General features: G+C 43.8%; 1 protein-coding gene across 4 annotated transcripts in view; it reads left to right on the top strand.

Moving 5' to 3' along the window:
• Positions 1 to 27,165, top strand: part of HMCN1 (hemicentin 1) — a 364,148-nt gene that overhangs the window by 230,275 nt on the left and 106,708 nt on the right. For all 4 annotated transcript variants that reach the window (XR_012906027.2, XM_075936754.2, XM_075936755.2 and 1 more), the window contains exons 43-52: positions 4,325 to 4,447; positions 5,191 to 5,352; positions 8,353 to 8,634; positions 12,220 to 12,387; positions 14,946 to 15,059; positions 15,851 to 15,937; positions 17,987 to 18,178; positions 18,960 to 19,133; positions 22,871 to 22,984; positions 25,147 to 25,292. Coding sequence is in view for 3 of the 4 variants with exons in the window: in XM_075936754.2 (XP_075792869.2) it covers positions 4,325 to 4,447; positions 5,191 to 5,352; positions 8,353 to 8,634; positions 12,220 to 12,387; positions 14,946 to 15,059; positions 15,851 to 15,937; positions 17,987 to 18,178; positions 18,960 to 19,133; positions 22,871 to 22,984; positions 25,147 to 25,292 (1,562 nt within the window). In the remaining variant the exon portion in view is untranslated. The remainder of the gene's footprint in view (positions 1 to 4,324; positions 4,448 to 5,190; positions 5,353 to 8,352; positions 8,635 to 12,219; positions 12,388 to 14,945; positions 15,060 to 15,850; positions 15,938 to 17,986; positions 18,179 to 18,959; positions 19,134 to 22,870; positions 22,985 to 25,146; positions 25,293 to 27,165) is intronic.

The raw sequence follows: 27,165 nt of genomic DNA, 5'->3' as shown, positions 1-27,165 counted from the left end.
CTTTTGTCTCTTTAGGCCCCAAGTTAAAATTTTCAAAAGCACGTGAGTGACTGAAGTCATTTTTGATAATTGGACTTGGAAATCTAAGCTCAGATTTTCAAAGGTAATTAAGCTCCTAAAGAGACAGTTGCCAACTCAGATCTTCAAAGATATCTATCTGATCTTTACACACCTTTGAAAATCTGGTCACAAGTGTCCCAGTCAGTTCTGAACGTGAGATGTAGGAGCCCAGTTCTAATTCCTTCGTGCCTTTTTTTTTTTTAAATTTGAACATTTATCTACACTAATCCCCCTCCTTTCTCTTTCATTATCCAATAAATTCATGGATCAAAATTATAGCTGCTTTGTGAATATACTGACTCGATAGTGGAAAGATTTCATATTGTCATGTATGAACCCATCTCAGATATGAAAAACTAGGTTGACACCTGTTCATATCAGGAGCTGTTGAATTCAGTTTACCATTTGCAGTATCTCGTTAGGATGTTTAGTGGAGAAGATATTGGTTTTTTTATTTATTTATACTGTGGGCAAAGCATGGGCTCACAAGAATTCCTCCATTGTTTTACCATGAGTCTCAAAACATTTGGTGTTTTTCTAAAGGCCTGGAGTTAATTGATTATGTAGGAATCTCAGCATTCATTTAAAAAAAGTTCTCTATACTTCTGGGCCTTACAGCTAAGGAGGAAAGCTTTAAAACATGAACCCTAAATATTCAAGAAACAAAAGGCCAATAAAAATCCAACATGTTTTATTTTTAAAAAATCTTATGATTTGTAGACCAGTCTCATAACTTTGTGTAGGCGTTCATTGTGATTTTTGGGTTGGCAATACTGCTCTTTGATTGGTGAATTTAGAGAGGTCTCTCTCTTCAGTTTCTCTTTCCACCCTCCTTTTTTGTCACAGGTCATCAGAGAATCATAGAGACAATGGAGAGTAGGGTGAGTCCATGACTATGGTTAATGACTGGTCAAGGTGATTAACTATTATCAGCCAGTGGTCTGAATGAGCTATTTACTGCCATCTGTTAATCAACTGTAGGAAAAGGCTTCACAAGCAGACCTTATTTGCCACAGAGATCAGTAGACACACTTGCTGTGTCAAGGTGATCAATTTTGGCTCTTTTGGGTTGAAATTCACTTAAGACTTGCAGTTGGGAGAATGAAATGTTGTAATCCATATTGTATGATTAAAAGGTAAAAGACCTGAACTTAATATAACCTGGCTTAGGGTCTACCATAACTTGAACACTAAGCAGAGGATAGTGAGTCACATCTAACTGAAAGTCACAGAAGATGGAAACAGGTTTTATTTCTGGTGGTGTAGAGTCTATTTGGGAGTCCTCAATTATATGTGAAACTTTATATCCAGTGTTTAAAGGCAGAGCTGACTAGAATCAATTGAGAGTCTTGTCTTGTCTCAGTGATCGCTTGAGCAAAAATCATTGATAAAATCTTGTGTAGATGGACCTTTGACTCAACATGCAGGCAATGTGTGTTGAAGGGCAGTGCAAAGGAGGCACTGGTGGTGAGGTACCACATTACCTAGTGAAATCAGTGGTGTTGAAGTCACTAAGGACTGGAATTTGACCACAGAACTGACACTTTCTTAACAAAGACTCCATTTTTGCTATTTAAAAAGTAAATCAATGTAACAGAAAACTGCAACACTCTCTGGTATCCTTTTAAAAATCAAATTTTAAACTTCATTGAAAAGATTGGATAGTTTGCAATTGAAAATATTTGACCTACACTTAAGGCAGCTGATTTAATTTTGTGTAAAATTTTGCATAATAAAGGCTGGAATTTTTCTGAAAATGTTCAGCTATATTGATATACACTTTGATCAGATCTACTTCTGATGTGTGTGGTTGTGGTTTGTTGTGTGGGTGGTTGTGGTTTTTTCTTTTTGCTCAACAAGAAATCCTGGGTGGTGGGGCCCCGCCAAAATGGTTCGAATTGGGCCCCACACAGCCCTGTACACATCCACTCCCTGCCTTATTGCTCCCCCTTTACATCCAGCCTCAGTTTCACAGCATACTTTCACTGTTACAGAAGATTCTTCTGCGGTTTCAGCAGATGGAAGTGGATTTTTCCTTTTTGGACACAGAGCATTTTAACAGCATTTTGAAGAAAGAGATCATTTTATGTTAGTTTGCAGCACTGACTAGGAACACTTAATGGGAAACCAAGAAGTTGCCTGTAAAAGCCATCTGTGGTTAACCGGTTAGAATGAAGTCTTTTGTTTACACACTAGAAGCAGAAATGGTGCTTGCCATATTTTTGAAGAGTAAATACAGGAAACGTGTCCATCTGACTATGTTCTGAGTACTAGTGAGTTCCTCAGAGCTTACTCCAGTTGCAGAAACTGTCAGCATAGAGTGTATGTGCTAAAGATAGCATTTGGCTCTTTGGAGACTGGCATACATGTAATGGCTTGCAGCAGAATGAATGAAACCAAAGTTTGAAACCAGCAAAATACCATATAAAGCTTTACAGTTGCCAATGTTGAAACTCAGGCATCTGTTTCTGTTTAATAAAAAATTAAGTGAATCAGAGGACTGTAGTGTTGGACAGAAACGCTTTAGTATTTTCACGTGTTATAAATATGTTGGATAAGTCATTCCCTAATGAGATTCCCTTCTCACACTTCAATCTGAAGTATCCAGTGTTTCTCCTGTCCATTTTCAAGGCTGTCCTATTGTATGTTAACAAAAGTTGCTTCCCTAGCTCAAAGCAAGTCTTTAGCCTTTCTTTTGGGGCTGACCCAAAGTATTCAAAAGTGTTAGAGAGCAGAGAGAAAATGGGTTGACCCTTCTTTTCTGTGCTTCCTTTCCTGTTGCATAATAACAGAACAGAGGGGACAGTTAGTATTAGACCCAGCAAAAAGGAAATGTTTTTTTTGTGAAGATGTCTCAATGTCTGGTTGGCAGTCAGTATCAAGTGGAGTGCCCCAAGGGTTGTTTTGTTCAACATCTTTATTAATGACATTGGAAAAGAGAATGGATTGCACCCTCAGCAAGTTAACAGATGCCACTAAGCTAAGAGGCATCGTAGATACACTGGAGGGTAGGAATAGGGTCCAGAGTGATCTAGATAAATTGGAGGATTGGGCCAAAAGAAATCTGATGATGTTCAACCAGGACAAGTGCAGAATCATGTACTTAGGACGGATGAATCCCAGGCACTGCTACAGGCTTGGGACTGATTGGCTAAGCAGCAGTTCAGCAGAAAAGGACCTGGAGATTACTGGGAATGGAGAAGCTGGATATGAGTCAGTAATGTGATCCTGTAGCCAAGAAGGCTAATGGCATATTGGAGTGCATTAGTAGGAGCATTGCCAGCAGATCTAGAGAAGTGATTATTCCCCTTTATTCAGCACTGGTGAGGCCACATTGGAGTGCTGCATCTAGTTCTGAGTCCCCCATTACAGGAAGAATGTCGATAAATTGGAGAAAGTCCAGAGGAGGGCAACAAAAATGATTGGGGGAGCTGGAGCACAAGATTAATGAGGAGAGGCTGAGCGATCTGGGCTTATTTAGTCTATAGAAGAGTCAGGGGAGATTTGATAGCAGCCTTCAACTACCTGAAGGGGAGAGGTTTCAAAGAAGAAGGAAAGAGACTGTTCTCAGTGATCACAGATGACAGAACAAGGAGCAATGGTCTCAAGTTACAGTGGGAGAGGTCTAGGTTGGATATTAGGAAAATCTATTTCACTAGGAGGGTGGTGAGGCACTGGAATGGGTTACCTAGAAAGGTGGTGGAATCTCCATCCCTAGAGGTGTTTAAGTCTTGGCTTGACAAAGCCCTGGCTGGGATGATTTATTTGGGATTGGTCCTGCTTTGGGCAGGGGGCTGGACTAGATGACCTCCTGAGGTCTCTTCCAGCCTTGGGAAACATGGAGGCAATGTAGGGTTTTGTTGCCACTGGGAGTAATCAAGATTGTGGCTGTGGTTGAATTTTAAAATTTTCAGACTTACAATATCCAAAGGTATATAAATTGATGAGTTGAACAAACATTGAGGGTCGGGTTCTGCCTGGCATAGATCTGTAGTACATGTAACAACGTAGGAGCTTTCTCTTATTGTGCAACTTGCATAAGAGCCGATCAGAGTTGCAGCACATGTGTTCAGCAAAGGGCAGGAACTGCTCTTTCTCCCCTAGCGGAGGGAGACAGTCACCCACAGGGAGTTATCTGTATTCCCTGTGTTCTGCTTAATGCATGAGAATGTTCCATGTGCTTTTCCCAGGTCTCATGTTGGCCCAGTATTAGCAGGTCTCATTGTACTTTAAACTGAGTGGATATTTTGGTATTTGTTTTCAGTGCCACCAAGTATTTATGGTTCAGAGGAACTCTCCCAGCTGACAGTAATTGAAGGAAGCCTTATCAGTTTGGTGTGTGAATCCAGTGGTATTCCACCTCCCAGCCTTACCTGGAAAAAGAACAGTAAGTTACCATACATTGTCAGTAGTTACAAAAAAGCCCTTAATTTTCTTGGGGCTTTCTTTCCCCCCTCAAGCACTTTGGGAGGAATTTTCATAGGAGCCTAAGGAAATTAAAACACTTAAATGCCACTGAAATTTCATGCTAATTTCAGTGGGATTTCCTTAGGCTCCTTTTACATTCCTAGCCTCAGCACCAAGTGATGACAATAGCATGAAGTCAGAATCCTTGCCATTTGTGATTTACTGAACTTTACTTTACGGAGATCAATATTTAGAGGGATATTGAAATCCTTGTGCTTCGGGGTATAAACTGACCACCAGCATGATGTAGTATTGCACAGCTAGGTACATTTTTTTATTTTTCCTCCCTGTCCTTAAGCATTGACCTATTGGAGACAGGATATCAGACAAGATTGAACCATTTCAGTATTGTAATTAAATTATTTCAACACTGAGAAAAACATTTGAAAGTGACAGCTTCGTTTTCAAAAGCTCTGAGCACTCACAGCTTGCATTTCTCAGCACCTTTACAATTCTCCTCCATTTACAAGTGTACCAGTTTTCAAATGCACAAATGGGAGAAAAGCATCCCCGGGTAGGCATCCAAGTTTGAAAATTTGGGTCTATGGATTTTTATGAGTGGCCACTCTGCAGCTCAGGTATTTCTAAAAAGAGCCAGTACAATTTACTGAACAACTTCGTTACCATTTGCTGTGTTTCTCTCTGAAAGAATATCTCTTGCAGGTTCTCCACTGCCCACTGACCCTACCGGAAGAGTCAGGGTACTGTCTGGAGGCAGACAATTGCAGATTGCAATTGCAGAAAAATCTGATGCTGCATCTTATATGTGTCTGGCTTCAAACACAGCTGGGAACACAAAGAAAGAATACAATTTGCAAGTTTATGGTAGGTCATCAGGTAGTATTCTCTACATGGTCATTAATCTTGAAAAACAAGTACATTATGAAACCTTAATTAGTAAAGATGTATTAAGACTGTAAGGTTTTTCAGAGAGTGACTTCCAGATGAAACAACTTTAGCACAGGATCCTACTTGCTCAGCCAGAGTCAGGATTCATTTTTGGAGTCATCTGATAAACCTGCTGGCTACATAGCATAAAGATATCGATTCAGGTCTCAGCTGAAATAATATGCAGGGCATCCTAAGAGTGAGTCCAGTCGGCAGATGGGAAATTCCTGGAACTGGTTGAGTCTGTTCTGATATCTAACAGAGGTGCAAACGTGACTTTCACTTGAATTCAGTCTGAAAATTACTTTCCGTCGGATAACATTGCATACTGGCTCTGTTTATTTAAGAGAATAGTTTGCATGTGATATTATAAAGAAATGCTCTGATACACACTTGTTCTAGATTTTTAGACTGCATGTGTTATACGACAAGTAAATAATGTAAATAGCAAAGGACACAATACTGAAACGTCTGGAAAAAAAAGGTGTCTAAGAAAAAATGACAAGAATAACCAAATGTTTTTCCTTTGGACATAGAGTATCTTTCAGCCTGAAAAATCCTGTAACATTTCAACAGATATATGTTTTTTACAAATAGGGAGGAACTGGTCGAGAATTTTAAAGTGGAAGGTATCTCTGGTGAAAGTGATCTTGAAATGATAGCGTTCCTGATTCTAAGGAATGTTAGGAGGGAAAACAGCCCAATAAAGATAATGGAATTTTAAGAAGGGAGGCTTTTTAGGCAACTCGGGGAAGTTGGTGGGTAGGATCCCATGGAAAGCAAATATTAAAAAACAAAAAAACAGTTCAAGATAGTTGGGAGTTTTCAAAGACACGTGATTAAAGGTACAAGAGCAAATTATGCCACTGCAAAGGGCATATCATAGAAGGTCCCACAAGGATCAGTTCTGGGTCCAACTGTTCAGTATTCATCATGATTTTGAAAATGGCATAGAGAGGATCTTTATAAAGATTACAGATGATACCAAAGCTGTGAGGGGTTGCACATGTGTTGGAGGATAGGATTAAAATTCAAAATGATCTGCATAAACTGGAGAAATAGTGTGAAATAAAGAGGATGAAATTCATAAGGACAAATGCAAAGTACTCCACTTAGGAAGGAACAGTCAGTTGCACACGTACAAAATGGGAAATGACTCTGTAGGAATGAGTACTGCAGAACGGGATCTGAGGGTCATATGGATCACTAGTTCAATATAAACCAGCAGTGTGACACTGTTGCAAAAAAACAAACTGCATTCTACATTCTACTAGTAGGAGTGTTGTAAGCAAGACGCAAGAAGTCATTCTTCAGCTCTACTCCATGCTTATTAGGCCTCAGCTGGAGTATTGTGTCCAGTTCTAGGTGCTACACTTCAGGAAAGAGAGGGACAAAATGCAAAAAGTCCAGAAAAGAACAACAAAATGTATTAAAGGTCTAGAAAATGGCCTATGAGTAGGACTCCCTGTCTGTCGTGGAGGTCACAGAAGGCTCAGCTTCCATGATTTCTTGCAACATCTGTGACTTCTGCAGCAGCCAGTGTGATTGACACATGGGCTCCACTCCTCAGGCATCCCTGGGACAGCCGCACTGGCTGCTGCTGAAGTAGCTCCGCAGTCAGCCTCTTGAGCAGCACCCTAGCACCAGCTGCTGCTGGAATGTCCTGGGGTCAGCAGCACAGGCCACTACTACAGGGCCCTGCAGCTAATCAGCGGCTGATTTGGCTGATTTTAGTGACCTCCTGCACAGTAGTCCCAGGGTCAGCCAGAGCAGCAGTGGCCCCCCAAGGCTCCCTGCTGATTGTGGCTGCAGCAGTAGCAGAGCCCAGGGCTTCCCCTTGCTCCCTGGCAGCAGCCGGAACAGCAGTGGGATCCCTGTAGCTCCCCCTGCTCTGGCATCTGCTTCTGCAGGTACCCCTGCCATGTCTCTCTTCCCCAAGATTCAATCAGGGTATTTATGGTATAAATCATGGCCAGACCATGATTTTCTGTGTGTTACCTGTGACCTGTCCATGACTTTTACTATATTTACCTGTGATTAAATCACATTACCTATGATGGCATATTGAAACAATTGGGTTTGTTTAGTCTAGAGAAGAGAATCCTAAGAGGGGATATAATAGTTATCAAAGTACATAAAAGACTGTTACAAGGAGGAGAGAGGTAAAATGATCTCCTTAATGTTGAGAATAGGACAAGAATCAATGGGCTTAACTTGCAGCAAGGGAGCTTTAGGTTGGACATTAGGAAAAGTTTTCTAACTGTCAGGGAGGTTAAGCTGGAGTAAATTACCTAGGGAAGTTGTGGAATCTCCATCATTGTTGATTTTTAAGATCAGGTTAGATAAATACATATCAGGGATGCTTCATATAATGCTTAGTCCTGCTATGAATGCAGGGAATTGGACTACATAACCTCTTGAGGTCTCTTCCAGTCCTATGATTTTATGCTTATAAAGAGGTTTGAGATCCTTACACACAGACAGGAATTGTTTAAACTACCACTGAAATGTAACTCCCTGTAAGGTGAAAACTACTTACAGCAGTTCATTACAACTACTTGCAACTGAAACTGAATAAGAATGAAGCAGCCAGTTGAAAATGCAGAGTTAATTTTAAGTCATTAAAATGCAATTAATACTTTTACTGTAAGTTAGCTAAAATACTAGAATTAATACCTTCTTGTGAAAAAGGCCATTGATCATAAGTGGTAAAGATATTTTTAGCACAATGTCTCTTGATACCAAGCATTATTTGAGTACTGCCTCAGAAGAGAGAGTGCAACCTACTGAATTGCCATTGCCACTTTCAGCATCACTGAGATGTTCCTTGGTGGTCTCCCTTTCAATTACTTCACTCATTTTTATATGTATGAATCACTGCAGATCCTGAAACTCAGCCTCTCCTGCTAAAGTTTTGTGTTTTCTTTCCTTTAATAGTTCGCCCCACTATATTGAACAGTGGGAACCACCCCTCAGAAGTGGTTGTTACCATAGGGAACAATATTTCACTGGAATGCAAAGTACAGGGCAACCCACGGCCAGCAATAACTTGGATGAAAGATGGTCATCTCCTTGTCAACGGGAGGGGAGTAGAGATATTGAACGATGGACGTCTTCTTCAGCTGAAAAATGCCCAGGTGTCTGACACTGGCCGCTACGTGTGTGTTGCTGGGAATGTGGCAGGACTGGCTGACAGGAAATATAATTTAAACATTCATGGTGAGTAGGGGAGAGGAACAGGGCAGGCAAGGAAGAGACAGATATGTTTTCATGTTTACTGGGGGAGGCAGTAAGGAGATATTTATCGTATTATATTAATTTAGGAGTTCCACATGTGCCTACCACATGCGCTAGGCACATTACATTGATTAAAGCACAAGTATCATTTTAAGAAACAAAATAAATACACATCTTCCAACCCCTAAACATAGGCCTCCTAAAATCAAACTAGCACCCACCTCCATCCCAGCCTCATTACATAGCCTGCTAAAGAAATAAGTGGGAAAATAGTTGGGCCTTGTGGAGTATCCTCTCTGGGCGGTCATCCAGTCTGGGCTCAGATGCTCTAAGATGGGAAATGAGTGGTGAAACCAAGAAAGCCCTGCTGCTAACCCTCACCTGATGAAACTAGGTGGATGTTAGCTGGGATGCACTGAAGACTCAGCTGCTATGGTATTACATGAGAATAGAGAGTTTTTCTCCAGTAGTTAGAATTCAAACCAGATAGGACTTTCCAGGTTAAAACCAAACCTTAAATTTCACAGAAATCAGCTGGTATCCTAGCACAAGTATGCATGTGCACCCAGCAAGAAGCAAGAATTAATGAACAGACACTAGCTGCAATATCAGAATGGTTTAACTTATAGTCCCAAGAGGAGTGCATTTCAGTTCTCTACCTTCAGTAGCATGGATTACAGCGTGAGTGTTTAAATGAATAGCGATTGTGTGTGATTTCAAAAATCGCATGTTCTGTCCCGTCTGATTTAGAATGGGACTTCATTTCCACTCTGGCTATTCTTCTTGTGGCATCAGACACAAGTTATTTGACTGTTAGGAGGGTGAAGTTAAGGAAAAGGGCAATGGGTGAGGATGACTGATTATCATAACTATTGTGGTCAGTTTGACAAGTATTCTGCCACAGATCCCACTGATTCGCAAAGATTTATGAATATCTTGAGGTCTCCCTGAGCCATGAAGCCCATCTCCAAGTCTTCCCATACATTGAGAAACGGAAACAGCAACTAGAGGAGAAGGGGAGAGGGGAAAAAAAGGAAAAATACAATTAAGTTGAAAATGAAGAAAATACGTTATATTTCTGTAATTACTTTAAGAAGTAAAAATTACACTGGGACTCTTTCTAGATGGGAGCCTCTGGCTGTGTCCAGACTCCATGCCTCCGTCGACGGAGGCATGTAGATTAGCCAGCTTGGAAGAGGGAAATGAAGCCGCGATTAAAATAATCGCGGCTTCATTTAAATTTAAATGGCTGCCCCGATCTGCCGATCAGCTGTTTGTCGGCAGATCGGGAGAGTCTGGACGCGATGCCCCGACAAAGAAGCCTTTCTTCATCGACACAGGTAAGCCTCGTGAAACCAGGTTTACCTGTGTCGATGAAGAAAGGCTTCTTTGTCGGGGCATCGCGTCCAGACTCTCCCGATCTGCCGACAAACAGCTGATCGGCAGATCGGGGCAGCCATTTAAATTTAAATGAAGCCGCGATTATTTTAATCGCGGCTTCATTTCCCTCTTCCGAGCTGGCTAATCTACATGCCTCCGTCGACGGAGGCATGGAGTCTGGACACAGCCTCTGTGATAGCACATTTTCTTTCCTTTTCATTTTCCCATGTATTGAAGGGAAAAATGCAAACTTAATCTACTCACAGACTCAGATTGTCCAATGGAGCTGCATGAAAAATGGAAGTAATCCTCTTCCTAGCAAGAGAAAACCAGCAAGAGATTTACTGTTATTTTAATCCCAAAAAGGGGAAGTCTAAATTATCATATTGCTTTTTCTAATAGAAAAAGCACAATATTCGGGCAGCCTGACACAATTTTCCTTAGCAGTTTCCTGACTGTAAATGGACATAGCAAGCAAAATGCAGCACAGGTTGAATCTTCCTTGTCCAGCACCCTCGGGCCTGGAGTGGTCCTGAACAAGGGAATTTGCTGGACCAGAGGAGGTCAGGTGTCCAGGCTCTCGGGCTTCCCCTCCTGGCAGCTGTCCCAGGAGAACCTGGAGACCTGACCTCCTCCAGCTCACCTGCCTCAGTCTGTTGCCCCCAACCCACTCACAGGGCTCTGCTTCCTAACTCCACCCCTGCACAGGGCAGCAGCTGCTCCCAAGGTTCCCTGGCTCTGGCCCTGTGTGTGGCAGTGGCAGCGGCAGCAGCAGCGGCAGCTACTTCCGAGATTCCCCAGACCTGCGTGTGTGGCCAAAACAACTGCCACTCCCAGGGTTCCCCAGTCCCATGTACGGCAGCAGCTGTTCCCGTGGTTTCCTGGTCCCATGCGCTGGTGTGGCAGCTGCTCCCAAGGCTCTCTACCCATAGGTCACTGCCCCCGAAGGCTGCCATCGACCAAACCGGCTCCGCTCCTAGCCACAGAGTGACCTGCACAGATTAGAGGATTGGGCAAAAGAAATCCAATGAGGATCAACAAGGACATTTGTAGAGTCCTGCACTTGGGACGGAAGAATCCCAAGCATAGTTACAGGCTGGGGACTGAATGGCTAAGTAGCAGTTTGGCAGAAAAGGACCTGGGGATTACAGTGGATGAGAAGCTGGATATGAGTCAACAGTGTGCCCTTGTAGCCAAGAAGGCTTATGGCATATTAGGGTGCATTAGGAGGAGCATTGCCAGCAGATCCAGAGAAGTGATTATTCCCCTTTATTCGGCTTTGGTGAAGCCACACCTGGAGTATTGTGTCCAGTTCTGGGCCCCCCACTAAAGAAAGGATGTGGACACATTGGAGAGGGTCTAGCGGAGGGTGACCAAAATGATTACAGGGCTGGAGCGCATGACCTATGAGGAAAGACTGAGGGATTTGGGTTTGTTTAGTCTGCAGAAGAGAAGAGTGAGGGGGGATTTGATAGCAGCCTTCAACTTCCTGAAGGGAGGTTCCAAAGAGAATGGAAAAAGGCCGTTCTCAGTAGTGACAAATGGCAGAACAAGGAGCTATGGTCTCAAGTTACAGTGGGGGAGGTCCAGGTTGGATATTAGGAAAAATGATTTCATTAGGAAGGTGGTGTAGCACTGGAATGGGTTACCTAGGGAGGTGGTGGAATCTCCATCCCTAGAGGTTTTTAAGTCTTGGCTTGACAAAGCCCTGGTTGGGTTGATTTAGATGGGATTGGTCCTGCCTTGGGGAGGGGGCTGGACTTGATGACCTTCTGAGGTCCCTTTCAGCTCTATGATTCTACGATTCTTATGTCTATGGTCCTACTGGATCAAGGATGTTGCCGGACCAAGGAGTCGCAGACGAGAGAGGTTCAACCTGTGTTAGGTACTAACTGATTCTGAACCCATGAAAGAATCTAATGGGATTGATAGAATCAGCTCCATGATATTTATATCTTCTGCCTTTATGACATGATGTCTGAATAATACGAAGACTAGAAATGTTAAAATAATGATAATTTGCTACCATGTAGCTGGGATAGAAAAATCAAGTCCTGTGCTAGTCAGAATGGTTTTAACCATGGTGAATTAATTTGTCAATTTAAAGGATATGGTGTGTTTTATCCACAAGTAAGTTTTTTTTATTCAGTGTTCTCAGGTATAATTTTCCTTTGTTTTGCTTTGTAGTCCCTCCAAGTATTGTAGGTGACCTGGAAATGCCTGAAAACATCAGCACAGTGGAGAAAAACCCTGTCACTCTGATTTGCGAAGTGTCTGGAATTCCCTTGCCATCAATAATATGGCTCAAGAACGGACGGCCTATCTCCTTGAACAGCTCTGTGAGAATTCTCTCAGGTACAACTGAAGGAGCTATTAAAACCATATAATCGGTGTCTGCAGTGCCAGTGTGCTGAGTGTGAGAAACTTACAGTACAAAATAGAAATAGAAACTCTTGCTGAATGTTTGCATATTTAAATAGGAATTGGCAGCAGCATTTAGTAAGTACCAAGTTGAACCAAATCTAAACCAAGTAAATTTTCTTACCAAATTTCATTTAGAGCTTTGCTAATTTGTACAGATCTGGGAATGTGCTGCCATGCTTGGCTTACAGCCCAATACACATGCACAGTGGGGTCCCACACTGGGGTCTGGCAGCCTGTGCAAGGTAAGGGCCTGTGCGTTAGGGATGTAAGAGGGTAAGTGGTGAACCCAATAAGCTAATGCTTATTGTTTTCTGTTAGCAGTTAAATTCTGCGTAGGGTCCCGCCTGCCAGGCTACCAGCCAGGGTCCATCGTGACACGCAGCCAGCAGCCAGGCACGGAGCCCAAGGCACAAGGCTGGCAGCTGGGACCCTGCATGCACCATGATGCTCGCAGGTGCAGGGCTGGCATCCAGACCCCCAGGCATGGGGGTACCCCTTCAGCACCTTCCTTCTCTAACTGTAGGTTCCCATTTAACCATGTAACCAATAGAATTTGTATTGGTTATAAAGTAACTGTTTTTATACATCCCAACCATGCTAGGCGAGAGAAAGCACTGACTTCCCAAAACTGCCTATCTTCCCAGGACACCCGGGGGGGCTGGGGCTGTGGTATGGCATCTCCAGCCCTCCAGCTAGCCAGGAAGGGTTGGGCTTTAGGCGTGACTCAACGAGGGGAGGGAGCTGAAAGGGCGGGGTCTCAAGAAGAAGGGGTGCGGCCTCTGGCATCAGAGGCAGGGCTGATGCTCGCCTTCCCCATCTGGGTCTTCACTCGCTGCCCATGGAGCAGCCTCCTGCATGACTGTCAGCTGCAGGGCTACTCCGCATGTTATCGCTGTTTGGTGACTTCATATTTAAAAATACTTAATTGACTTAGCAGCTCTGAAGCTAACAAAGGGATTTAGGGACCCCATCAAAAACACTTTGAAGTTGATTAGACTCCTTGCATAGATTGAATTGGTTTTAGCTCACACCATATAGACAACATTCAAATAGTAAGCTATACAGCAGTGGTCTCCAACCTTTTTACACCCAAGATCACTTTTTAAATGACAGACCAAGCCAAGATCTACCGCCCCACCCCTTCCTTGAAACCCCACCCTCTCTATTCTCCTCCTCTCCATCACTTGCTATCCCCAATCCTTATACTGCTGCTTATTTTTTTTTATTCTTCTGTAGGAAGAGGTTTTTCCAACATTTGGCCTGTCTACACTGGACCAAATGTCAGAAAAAAAACCCTTCTTTTGGAAGCCACCTTATTCCTTGTGGAAAGAGGAATATAGGGATGACCAAAAGAGCCTGTTTGCTCTTCCACTAAAAAAGCAGAAGAACAAATGCAACCCTGGATGCAGAAGAGTTTCTCTGGGATAGCTCCAGAATCCTGAAAAACTCCTGCAGTCTAGCTGGACCCTTGCTGTGTTGAGACAGGATGTGTAGGCTCTGGGGTGGGAATGAGGGATTTGGGTGTAGGAAGGGGTGAGAGGTGCAAGCTCTGGGAGGAAATCTGGATGCAGGAGGAGGTGGAGAAGGGAACACTGGCTCGGGGAGGGGGCTCCAGGCTGGGCAGTGTTGGGATACTAAGCAAGCCACAGGCTTGCGGATGTGAGGGTGCAGGAATTTGGGTTGGGTATGTGAGGGGCTGAGGGCATGAGGTTCCGGTGTTTGATAGGCTCAGATCTAGGGTCTGGGGAAGGAGGAGTGCAAGAGTGGTTGTGGCCTGATGGGGGCTTGGCCCCAATTGGGGGTTTGTTGGCCAGGCTTCATTTTTAAATAGAATACTATGTTAAACACAAAGGCTACGTCTACACTGGCCCCTTCTTCGGAATAGCATGCTAATTTAGAACTTTGGAATAGGGAAATGCGCGGGGGATTTAAATATCTGCCGCGGGATTTAAATAAACATGGCCGCCGCTTTTTTTCCGGCTTGGGGAAAAGCCGGAAAAGAGCGTCCAGACTGGCGCAATCCTCCGGAATAAAGCCCTATTCCGGAGGATCTCTTATTCCTTCTTTCAAGTAGGAATAAGAGATCCTCCGGAATAGGGCTTTATTCCGGAGGATCGTGCCAGTCTGAACGCTTTTCTCCGGCTTATCTCCAAGCCGGAAAAAAGCGGCGGCCATGAAAATGCAAATGCTGCGGGGGATATTTAAATCCCCCGCGGATTTGCCTCTTCCAAAGTGCTACATTTGCATGCCTATTCCGTAATAGGGACCAATGTAGACGTAGCCTGGGAGTTTTGCTAGTCATTGCAAAGAAAGCAGAATAGGCAGTTAGTTTCTGCTGTTTGTGAGAATCTTTTTCATCGCAGCAGGACATACCGGTAACTTATTTTTAAGTTTGATTGTAAAATCACAGAAATGCATTCAGTGCAGGATTTTTGTCATCCTTTATTTTTTGGAAGGGTATTTTCATGATTATTTATTCTTCTCTTCAGGGGGCAGGATGCTGCGTTTCACTCAGACTAAAGTGGAAGATGCGGGTCAGTATACCTGTATAGTAACCAATGCTGCAGGAGAAGCGAGGAAACATTTTGGCCTTTCCGTTCTAGGTAAGTATATGAATTTGATGATAGGCAAAAAATGTTGTATCTTTCACCAGCATATATAGTAAGGCTTATAAACTTGTAAAAGGAATACGTTCTCCTAGAGTTTATCTAGCCGAACAGTTAGCTCATGGCAAGCTGGGTATCTACAGTGCACTAGTGTGCCATGCGCTGTCCATGTAGTAGACCCTCCTACCACTGAAAGTTCCCGAGTGCACTTTGATCTACTTCACTTTGAAAAAATTCCCTAGTGCAAAGCATGGTCCTCACCAGCACCTCACAAGGGCTAGCCATCACAAAAGGAACCAGCAGGTGGGGCTGCTGGCCAGAAGGGCTGGTTGTTTGCAGAGTGGAACATTTTGTTTCCTGTAAATCCTGCTGGGGTATTGTAAATCCCATGCTATCATCATTGTGGGCTTGTTCCTAGTAGGTCTGACGAAGCCATTTGTTATTTTTATATGAAAGAAGCTATATGTTCAAACACAGAGACAGTGTCTTCGGGCAGGACTACACATCAAATGCTGCATTGCTGCAGATGCACTGTTGCAGCGCTGCTTCTATAGTGCTTTAATGAAGATGCTCTCAGCCTTCCTAAGAGGCAGTAGCCAAGTCAGCAGGAGAAGCTCTCCCATCAACATAGCACTTTGGGTTAGGTTGGTATAACTTTGTGGCTCAGAGGAGTAGATTTTTCACATTCCGGAGGATGTAGTTATACCAGTATAAGTCTGCAGTGTGTTCTATTTAAATTTGATGCATTTAATAATTAGCAATATTATACCCTTTTGCCTCTCTAACAGTGCCCCCAGGGATTGTGGGAGAGAATAAACTGGAAGATATGAAAGTGAAAGAAAAACACAGTGTTACATTAACATGTGAAGTCATAGGTAAGGCTTTGTAGTGCCCCAATATGTTCCCTGTTCAAGTGCTAAACCCACAGCAGCTTGGTGTGTGAGTTGTCTACAACCCAATTCCCTTTCTGATTGCAGTCGTGTGAGTGTATGTGTACAAATCGCTAAAAGCCAGCATTTAACTCTAATTTTATCTTGACTGTACTTTTTTACGTGTTTTAATGTCACTGAAAATGTAGTGGGTTTTTTAAACATTCAACCTAATTGAGTATATTTTTAGTAAGTAATCCTTACAGAAATACCTGATAGAACTTAAAAGAAAGAACATTTGCCTACAGTACTTTATTTTTAACATCCTGTGGAATTTAACAGAAGAGTATATCCCAGTAATGTGCAAAGTAATGCACACTGGAAATAGAGACGTAAAATCCTATTTAATTGGTTAACCGGCTAAATGTTACGTTTAAGTGGTTAACTGATTAAAGGGAGGCAGGTGGGCTGGAGCACCCCTGCCGACAGCGCACCCAGGCCAGGTCTGCCCTGGACAGGGTTTGCTCTGGCTGGGCTGGAGCAGCAAGTTGCCCCCAGCAAGTGGGGAGTTGCTCCAGCCCCCACCAGTTATCTGGTTAACCATTCACATCCCTAATTGGAAAACAGTCCCAACTCTCTCGCTATAGAAAATGATGGGATCTAAATTAGCTTTTACCACTCAAGAAAGATCTTGGAGTCATTGTGGATAGTTCTTTGAAAACATCTAAACACTGTGCAGTGGGTCAAAAAAGCGAATGCAATGCTGGAAACCATTAGCAAACAGAGAGAGAATAAGACAGAAAATATCATATTACTTCAATATAAAATCTATGATACGCCCCCATCTTGAATATTGTGTGCACAACTGATTGCCTCATCTCAAAAAAGATGTGTTGGAGTTAGAAAAGGTACAGAAAAGGGCAACAGAAATGATTAGGGGTATGGAGCAGCTTCCATGTGAGAGAGATTAATAAGACTGAGATTTTTCAGCTTGGAAAGAGATAACTGAGGGTTATATGACTGAAGTCTATAAAATCATGACTGGCATGGAGAAAGTAAATAGGGAAGTGTTAATTACTCCTCACAACAAAAGAACAAAGTGTCACCAAATGAAATTAATAGGCAGCAGGTTTAAAACAAATAAACAAAAAAGGAAATTTTAGCTCATACAATGCAGTTAACCTTTGCCAAAGGATGTTGTAAATACCAAGATTATAGCAGGTACAGGTATAACAGATTATAACAAGTAAATTCATGGAGCTAAGTCCATCAGCAGCTGTTAGCTAGGATGAGTAGAGATGATTCTGTAGCATCTCTTGACAGAAGATGTGAATGGATGGCAGGAAGCTGAATCACTTGAGGTATGGCTACACTAGCTCCCTAGTTCCAACTAGGGAGGCTAATGTAGGCATTCGAAGTTGCAAATCAAGCTTGGGATTTAAATATCCTGCGCTTGATTTGCATCTTCCCAGCCAGTCGCCATTTTTTGAAATTTACAAGTCCGGACTAACTGCCGGCAGGGAGCTGATATTTCGAATTAAAGCCCCTAAATCGAACTACCTGTTAAACCTCCTTCCGTGTAGATGCGGGCAGTTAGTCTGGACTTGTAAATTTAAAAAATGGCGACTGTCCGGGAAGATGCAAATCAAGCGCGGAATATTTAAATCCCGGGCTTGATTTGCAACTTCGAATGCCTACATTAGCTTCCCTAGTTCGAACTAGGGGGCTAGTGTAGACATACCCTTGAAGATTATCAGTTCTGTTTATTGTCTCTGAAGCACCTGGTATTGGTCACTGGACACTGGAATTGATGGACCATTGTTCTGACCCAGTATGGCTGTTCTTATGTTCTTATAGTCTTATATATGTTATTTAGTTCTATAGGATGGTTCAAAAGCCCATAGGACTATAGAATATGTGTTCTATAGAAACTTTTCTAAAAATGAAATTTTAAGTGGACACATGGAAATGTTTCTTTTTTTATTGTTCAGTAACTCCTCGTGTTCTAGAGGCTTCAGTAATTAACACTTAAAATTAATTGTATTTTTTATTAAGGGAATCCTGTACCACAGATTACATGGGTAAAAGATGGGCAGCCTCTTACTCAGGATAGAGATCACCAGGTCCTGTCCAGTGGACGTTTTCTTCAAATCACCAATGCTCAAGTGGCTGACACAGGGCGATATACATGTGTTGCCTCCAATATAGCTGGTGACAAAAGCAAAAGTTATAGTCTCAATGTACTTGGTAAGTGATTGTGTCGGGTACCTAAAAAAGGTATTAATCTTGTTAGCTCCCTATTGCTTCCCCATTGCTGAACCCCTTCCTGCATCTCCATCCTGTCCTCCTGACCTAGCCCACTCCAAACTCCTGCGCCCAAATCTGGAGCCCCCTGGTAGACTCCAAACTCTTCATCCCTGGCCCCATACCAGAGCCCATAACTCCAGTCTGGAGCCCTCTGCCACACATTGAATCCCTCATTTTTAGCCCCACCCCAAAGACCTAGGGGAAGTCCTGAGCCTCTACCCTCCTTCCCCACCCTCCTTCTACACAGAGACCCCACAAACCTAATAGCCCTGGGCCCACAGAAGACTTAATCCAGCTCTGGTAGGCCAGCTGACCTCTAGCCAGTAATAGGCCTTGGGAGGTGGGTAGAGTAGTGGTTGGTGCCAGCCCTTACTCCACCCCTTCTCCCATCCCCATTTGACAGCATCCAAAAAGGACAGGCTGTATATAATAGGGTGAATTTTAAATCCAGAGGACAAAACAGGAAAACAGATGAGCTTCGGCTAGTACTATAGGACTTTTGCCTGGTTCTGGATTTCATTGTGAACAGTTCAGATATGCTTAGTAGGGATGCACATTGACTTATTTAATTTAGAACCAGGTCCATAAACAGGATATTGAATTTTTGTTATAAAGTGGTTTCAAATAACATCAGTAGTTCTCTATTAAAAGTTATTGTAGCCTTAAATTGCTTTTAATGTCTGTCAGTTGCCTTACTTAAGATCTGCTTATTGCTTCCTAGTGTCTCCAACCATTGTGGGTACAGATAGTCATGGCAATGCAGAAGATGTCACTGTTATTCTGAATAGCCCCACATCCCTGACTTGTGAGGCTTATTCATACCCAGCAGCTACAATTACCTGGCTAAAAGATGGAGCGCCACTGGAATCTAACAGAAATATCCGAATATTGCCAGGTAATTATTTTTATTCTTAAATAAAATAACTGCATTTTCACTTATCAGATGGCACATTCATAAATCAAAACAGTTGCCACAATAGCAAATAACTTTGTATTTTTGTAGCTTTTTCCACCCAAAGATCTCAAAGAATCCCACAAACATTAACTAATTAATTATTTTTATTCATTCAAGTAATATTTATCCTATTACTTTGTAAAATGTAGTGGAGACAAGTTAACTGCACAGTTACAATATAATAAGTAAAGTTAGGTGGTAACTACACAATAATAACATGGAAATAATAACATGCAATAATAACAAATAATATCATTTGAAATATTGATAACACACATAATCTTGGTAACTTTCAAATGTATTCATTATTGAACAATATAGCCATATAAGACCATCAAATGACTAATGGAAATTTCCAATTTCCCTCCTTAATCATGTCTGAAAAATTTGCAGGAAGATCAGTTTGTGCAAATTAGGCAATATTACCTTCTTACAACAATTTGGTTATAAAATGGATGTGTCTACAAACTAAGCACAATTAATATTGGCTGCTAAAAATATGCCCTACATTGTATTAGGGATGTAAGCGACTAGTCAAGTAGGCTCATTGGGTAATCTATTCAACTCCTCACATTCTCTCTGCCCCTCCATCCCCCGCTGCCTCTGTAGCAGACGCAGCAAGGAGATGGGGAGGGGAGCAGCAGCCGGTGCTGAGGGGAGCTGGGTGGCTTTTACCACATTTAAAATGCAGAGCTGTATCAGTCCTGGATCTTGCTTGCGCCGGGTCCCAGATCTATCCCTGCTGCAGTTCTGCAATGTAATGCAGAGCTGCGGCGGGGGTAGGTTCAGGACCCAGCATGAGCCAGGACTGAGCAAGCCCGGCTCAGTCAAGGCTTATGTGGGTTCAGGACCGCTGTGGCTCTGCATTTTAAACTTAGCAAGAGCTGGGTGGCTGTTACTACATTTAAAATGCAGAGCCGCAGAGGGGGTGGCTCCTGGATGCAGCACGGGCTGGGACAGAGTGCCTTCCCTTATCGACTAATCATGTAGTCGGTACAAATTGCATCAACTACACAATTATACAGTTACCTGCATCTTAACATCCTTACATTGTGTTATTAACTTTAGACTTCTCTGTGAAACAGAGGCAACTGGTGACAGGGATGGAGAGGGGGCACCAGCTAAAAGCTCTCTGCAAGACTAGGGAAGGGCCGGCACAATCTTCTGCCCTAGATCTTGCCCCTTCCTGCCCTGTCCCATCCCATCACCTCCCCTCCCTGCCTCTTCCCCTAGCTGAGGTGGTCTGAAGGACTAGCAGGGCCATGGGGCCGCGCCAGCAGCAGGTGTCTGTACTGCTTCCCCACTCACTGTCAGAGGTGAGGAAGGCGCAGCAATGCAGCTCCAGTTTGCACGGTACTACTCTGCAGCAGTGCCATTCCAGGGGAGGGTCGGGACAGCCTCAGCAGTCCTCGGAGGGAAGTGGTGTGGCCAGAGAGCAGTGTGATCTGGAGTTGCCTTGCCGCGCTTCGCCCTTCCCCGCTGCCTGTGAGTGCATGGGGGCAGCGCAGCTTCCTGCTGCAGGCGCAGCCCCATTAGTTCCTCTTTGAGTCCGCAGACATGCACACAGTTACCTGCAGCTGCACAGCAAGGAAGCTGCAGCCATGCTGCTCTCTGGTCGTGCCATGCTGCTTCCTGCCAGGGAATGCCAGGCCACACCTCTCACCCCACCTCATTCCTCACTAGTCCCCTCCCAGCTACTGGATGGGCCCTCCCGCCTTGAGGGTCGATGGGGCCCCTCGTGTACCCCTATGAAAATAATGGGAACATTTCCAAAATAGGTGGATATAACTGAAGAGGAAGTAAAGATAGACTCACACAGAAAAGCTAAATAAGTGAGATATCGTAGAACTTCAGAGTTACGAACACCAGAGTTATAAACTGGTCAGCCAATCACAACCTCATTTGGAACTGGAAGTGTGCAGTCAGGCAGCGGCTGAGACAAAAAAATCGAAAACAATCCTCCCCTCCCCCAAAATAACGATTAAACACAGTACAGTGTTGTGTTAAACATAAACTACTAAAAATTAAAAGGAAAGCAGCACTTTTCTCCTGTATAGTATTCAGTCAAAGCTGTATAAAGTTCAGTGTAAACTTTGAACAAAACATTGTAGTTGTTCTTTTAAGAGTTATGAACACTTCAGAGTTACAACCAACCTCCATGTGCAAAGTGTGCATAACTCTGAGGTTCTATTGTGCCATTTTTATAGCTCATTAGTAGCTTATCATTAAGAAAGGAAAAAAGTAATTGTCCTTTTGTTGGATTATCTCTTGTCTGTCCCTGTGTGGACATATGAAATAGGGAAAAGTTTTTCTGGTAGGATTATAGGTAATGTAATGAAAATGAATGTTACACTTTTTGTTACACTTCACTATTGGTAATTTTGCAGCTGTGTAGAGGAAACCTAAGCATTACTAGTATGTGAAAATTAAATGACTTCCACCGGGGGACAGTTTCTAAGAATGCAGACTGAAGAGAGTTTTAGTCAGGTTTGGGGTTGTAGTCTGAGAATGTAGTGAGTATAAATCACTAGTAAATATTAATTTGTGAGAAGGAAAATGATGCACACTAAAGTGTATAGACAGTTTGAGTGAACTGCATATCTGGAGTCTTAAATCCTGTTGATCCATTAATGTTTACAACATTTCACATAAGAGCATTATCTTCTCTCTGTTCTCCTCACTGAGCATCTTTACCCTCCCAGTACAGTGCTGAAACTAAATGACTGTTCAGTGCCTCGGATCCAGCCCTATATGTAGAATTAGTGCATTTTTACTTGTTCACAGAAAAGAGAAGGTGAAGCACAATTATTCAGACAAAGCACAAGACCATAAATCAATCCATGTCTAGAATGACTTTAGCACTTTATTATAGTGCACTTTAGCACCTGGTCAAGAGAGAGTAATTCCATACCCAATTCTGAATCTGTACACCAGTGGTTCCCAATCTTTTCGGGCATACGGATCCCTTCTGTGGTAAATACAAAGGGGAGCAGCGGGAAGTGGCGGCCAGCAAGTCTCTTGGCCCGTGCTGCTTTCTTAACTCTTGCCCCCTCCGTCCCCTGCCCATCCATGGACGATATGGCGAGAGGGCTTCATAGCAAAAGGCAGCTCCTGCCCTGGCACTGCACCCTTGGCCAGGCACAGAGCCCTGGGGGAGGAAAAAGAAAAAGAAAAGTAAGGATCGAGCCCACCGCAGAACTGGGAGGGTCGGAAAGGGCTGGAGTGTAAACAGCAGCTCAGCTGGTGGCGGGAGGACACATGGTACCTCCTGGGGTATCAAGATCCCATCCCGAGGCAGGCAGCATGTGTGCAGATGGTTGCGAATGGCAAGCTCTGGGTGAGAATTGCCTGGCAGAAAGTCCCAGTCTCACGGTGACCCAATCTTTACTTTTGCTTTCCTAAACTTTCTGCGGATCCCCTACAGTAGCTTCACAGACCATCTGGGTCCACGGACCACAGGTTGGGAACCACTGCTGTACACTCATTATTACATAGTTTCTCATCCTGACCTAAATTATACATGTGCAGTTCCCTCTTAGTTGTGAGTGATGCATGCATGTAGAGAAGGATTTAGCTCTCAGGGTTGAAAGTATGAATACACAAAACATTAATAACCTGCATATTAAGAGCATAGTGCTAGTGAAAAATAATGCTGTTGAATAATAATCTTTTTGCAGGAGGGCAAACCCTGCAGATTCTAAATGCACAGGAGGACAGTGCTGGTAGATATACCTGCATAGCCACAAATGAAGCTGGGGAAACACTGAAACACTATGAAGTGAAAATCTACAGTAAGTTTGTTACAACAGTTGAACAGATTTTCTTTTTTTTCTCATTCTTCCATGTTTTCTTTAGAGTTTTACCCATTCTGCTGCTCACTAGGATTTTATGAACCAGCAGGTTCAAAGCTGGGGACTGTAGGTAATGGCCAGCTAACACCTGTGTTAGTACAAATCATGCCCACTTTTTTGAAACACATCAGGAAGATTTGCATGTCATCATTTACAAGCATTCAGTTGAAGTGGAGTCTTTGCACTCATTGCCCAGGGGAAGGTGTTGCGATAGTGCCCTCTCTTTTTGCTAAAATGTTTGTTGGGCTCTTAACTCAGATGGATGCTGCACAGCTGAAGATCTGTGAAAGCCCACAGGCTCCAGAGCTATTTTTAGAAACTAGAACCTAAATTTAATGGGAAGATTTACCTGAGAGAGATAAAAAACAGGTACTATTATATTTTGTAGTAAAATGCCACCAAGTACCTCTCTTCCTGTGCAAAGTTCCCTGTCAGCACTTTTGATTGTTTTTTATCGTTCCTTTTAATAATGATTTCACCATCATTATTAAACTCACCAGTTACTAGTAAGGAATCCAGTGGCACCTTAAAGACTAACAATTTTATTTTGGCATAAGCTTTTGTGAGCTGCAACTCACTTCATCAGATGCATGAAGGGAAAGAAAAACAGTTAGCAGGGATACAGAGATGGGAGTGTTACATCAAAGCTAATTCAGTCAATAGGGATGTGGATAAGAAGGTGAGAATACCTAAAGTGGAAAAATTACTTACTGTAATGAGGCCCATTCCCAGTTCCTATTTAGATCCATTCTGATGGTGTCAAATTTGCATATTTACTTACAGCTTTCATCCAGAGCACATCACATGATCCATTGTCTACAGCCAAGTGCTAAGACACAACTGCATTTTCTCCAGTCCCTCAGACAGAGACAAATACCTACAGGATCTCTGTCAAGCATTCTTAAAATTACAGTGCCTACCTGGGGAAGTGAAGAAACAGATTGACAGAGCCAGGCGGGTACCCAGAAGTCACCTACTACAGGGCAGACCCAACAGAGAAAGCAACAGAACGCCATTGGCCATTACTTACAGTCCCCAGCTGAAACCTCTCTCATACATCATCAAGGATCCACAACCTATACTAGATGATGTTCCCTTGCTCTCACAGACCTTGGGAGGCAGAGCAGTCCTCCCTTACAGACAGGTCCCCAACCTGGGACCTGCACCAAACAGGGACTCAGCACCGAACAAACACCTCACAGCAGAAACACGAACCCAGGAACCAATCCCTGCAATATACCCCTTTGCCAAATCTGTCCACCCTACAGACACTATCTATCTGTCTATCTGAATTAGAGGCCCCATTGCACTAGATAGACCTGTACACTCTAATATAAAGATGGTCTCTGTGCCAGAGAGCACACCACTTAAGAAAGATTGTACAGTGACACTGAAAAGAAACAGAACTTCACTTGGAGCTGCCACTTATTTAGATTAGAGCTTGTCAAAAAAAATTTGGTGGAATATTTTTCCATCAGAAAATACCCATTAATCAAAATAAAAAATTCCTTCCTGGGGAATGTAGAAAGTTATTTTATATTATAAATTATATATCTTTTAAAACGTCCCAAGTCAAAATTGAACACAATGTTTTCGTTGATCCAAAACTCATTCCTTCCACCAGATTTCATGTTGTGGCTAATTTAAAAATTCTGAATCTGAATGACAACAAATTTCAGAATGTCAGGATTTCCTATGGAATGGATATTCTGAGTTTTGACCAGTTCTAATAGAGGATTCAAAAGCCTAACTTTAGACACGTATTTTTTAAAAATACAGGTTTTAATTTTTATTATTTCTCAATTAATAGTATGTACACCTGAAACCCACACACATGGTAGAGAGGGACAGTCATCAGTGATGTAGTCTCATGCGGTTTCACTAAAAAGTTAAATATTGCTGTTTTCCAATAGCCCATCTGTGGTGTTTGCAGAAGAGGATGACAGAGGAATGTGGTTTTTGTTTTTTGTTTTGTTTTGTTTTTACTCTGAGGCTATTATCCTTGATTTCCTTATGTCTTATTCATTTTAAATGGCGTACAAAATATTCAGTCAGTCAGGGAAATCTCTTTTACTTTCTGAGGACATTTTATTTGTATGCAGTTCCACCCGTCATTAACAAAGGAGATGTCTCAGGGATGGGTCTCTCTCCTAAAGAAGTGAAGATCAAGGTAAACAACAGCCTTACTCTGGAGTGTGAGGTTCATGCGATTCCTGCTGCTGCTGTCAGCTGGTACAAGGATGGACAGGTCAGTCACAATATAAAGTGTGAGCTTTTTTTCCCCGGAAGCGGCTGGATATTTATTGTCATTTTAAATCACATTTGTATAGCATCATAGCTGCACACATGGTCCCTGATCAGTGTTCCCTCTATGCTGAGTGGCAGCACAGCCCTGTGGATACTTAATGAGCCCCGCCCAGCCATCGGCATCAGGACTCATGCACAGAGCTGCCTGGCTGGGGAAGGGGCAACTCCCTGCTGAGGACAGAGCTGCGAGTCTCTCCCAGCTAGTGGGGCAGGGCTCATTAAGCAGCTGCAGGGCTGTGCTGCCACGCAGCTTAAAGGGAATACTGCTCCTGATCCTGCACCGCTGAAATCAATGCTTCCCTGCAGTCCTCCCTCGCAATAGTATGGACTGTGGTGCAAGCCCCAACATTTTATGGATCTTAAGGAATCTGCACTAGGCCAGATCTCTCTGCACACTGTCACGAGAGCTCCTACTTCTCCCTCTGGTTCACTGGCAGTGCAGGTGGAACAGTGGTACTAGAGTTCTTCTGCCAGGGGTTGCTTGTTCCTTACTATGGAAGGGTCCCTGGAAAGAAGGAAATATGCCTCATGTCTGTAAAACCACTTGTTCAGAGTCCCCACAAAGCTTGTGCTGGGAAGATGAATGGTGTCCTGGTCCCATTCTCAGTCATTCCTTTGCCATCTTGGTCTTGCCCCTCCTCACCCAGGCTGTACGGAACTTGCCATTGGGTTCTGGGAAGAGGTGACAGTGCCACAGAAAGCAGCGGATCATCCAAGAGGGTTCCCCTCCCTGTGCAGATTTTGGGGAACCAGTGAGATCCTGAGTACAAAAATTGTCGGAAGGGAATGAATAGGGGGCACCACAACATATCTGTAGAGTCATTCTTCAAATTAACCACCTTTTGAAATACCAGGCGGTTGTGTCCCCTGCTCACTGCACTTGCCACTCCCCCTCATGGGGGGATAAGCAGCCTCGGCTCTCCCCCAGGGCCACCTGGGAGGGCTGGGCTGCAGCCACGTCAGTCCCGAGTGCTTTCTCCTTTCTCCTTCTCTCCCCCCCTCCCCCCGTCAGCCTGGGTCCCTCCTCTTCTTCCCCAGCCAGCCCGGACCCTTTCTTCCCCCACACTTTTGCCAGACACGGTGTGTACCAGGCCTGGCTCTAACCCCGCTGTCCAGGGAGGCACAGGGTGCCTGCTCAACCCACGTGGGGCTCAGTGCCGAGTGCATGCAGTGGTCCAGGGCACTGCAGCTTGCTGAGGTGGGGAAAGCAGAATGGGGGGGCGCTGTCCTGACCTCTCTCCCACCTGTGCTACTCACCACCCCAGCCCTGCTCACAGAGCCCAAGGCCGCCCGCCTGGAGAGGAAGGGTAGGCACAGACAGGTCGGTGCAGTGGCTCCCCTGGGTGGCTCGGGGATGCTTTGGCAGCCGCAGTAAGTGCAGCTGCTGGGAGAGGATGAGTATCCGCAGGGGCAACCGTAATCCAGGCAGCTGGGCACCATGAGCCTGGTGGAGGGGAACTCCCAAGAGCCCACTGCTGGCACATAAACCCGGTACAGTTCCCCCCCCCACTCCCCGCCCCTGGGCTGTCACAACTGCAATGTGGGGTCTGCCGGCTACTGTGCCATTTTCTTGATGTTGCAATCCTTGTGGGGTGGGGCTTTCCTCAACAGGAAGGGGAGTAGCGGCTTGGTTTAAAATAGCAATTCCAAGTGGTGAGGGGAAGCAACAAAGTCGGGCTCATGCTGGGAGAGGGGAGAGAGGGAGGAGGCAGGCAGGACGCAGAGTGATGTGATGACGTCTCTCTGTCATCCCGCAGGAAAAACTTTTTAAAATATATATAGAAAAAAAATGCAAGTTGCCTGCTTGGAAAAAG

The sequence above is a fragment of the Pelodiscus sinensis genome, chromosome 9 (genome assembly GCF_052426305.1).
Source record: "Pelodiscus sinensis isolate ZL-2025 chromosome 9, ASM5242630v1, whole genome shotgun sequence".
Lineage (NCBI taxonomy): Eukaryota > Metazoa > Chordata > Testudines > Trionychidae > Pelodiscus > Pelodiscus sinensis.
The sequence above is the reverse complement of the archived record's forward strand: the minus strand, read 5'-3'. Positions and strand labels throughout refer to the sequence as shown.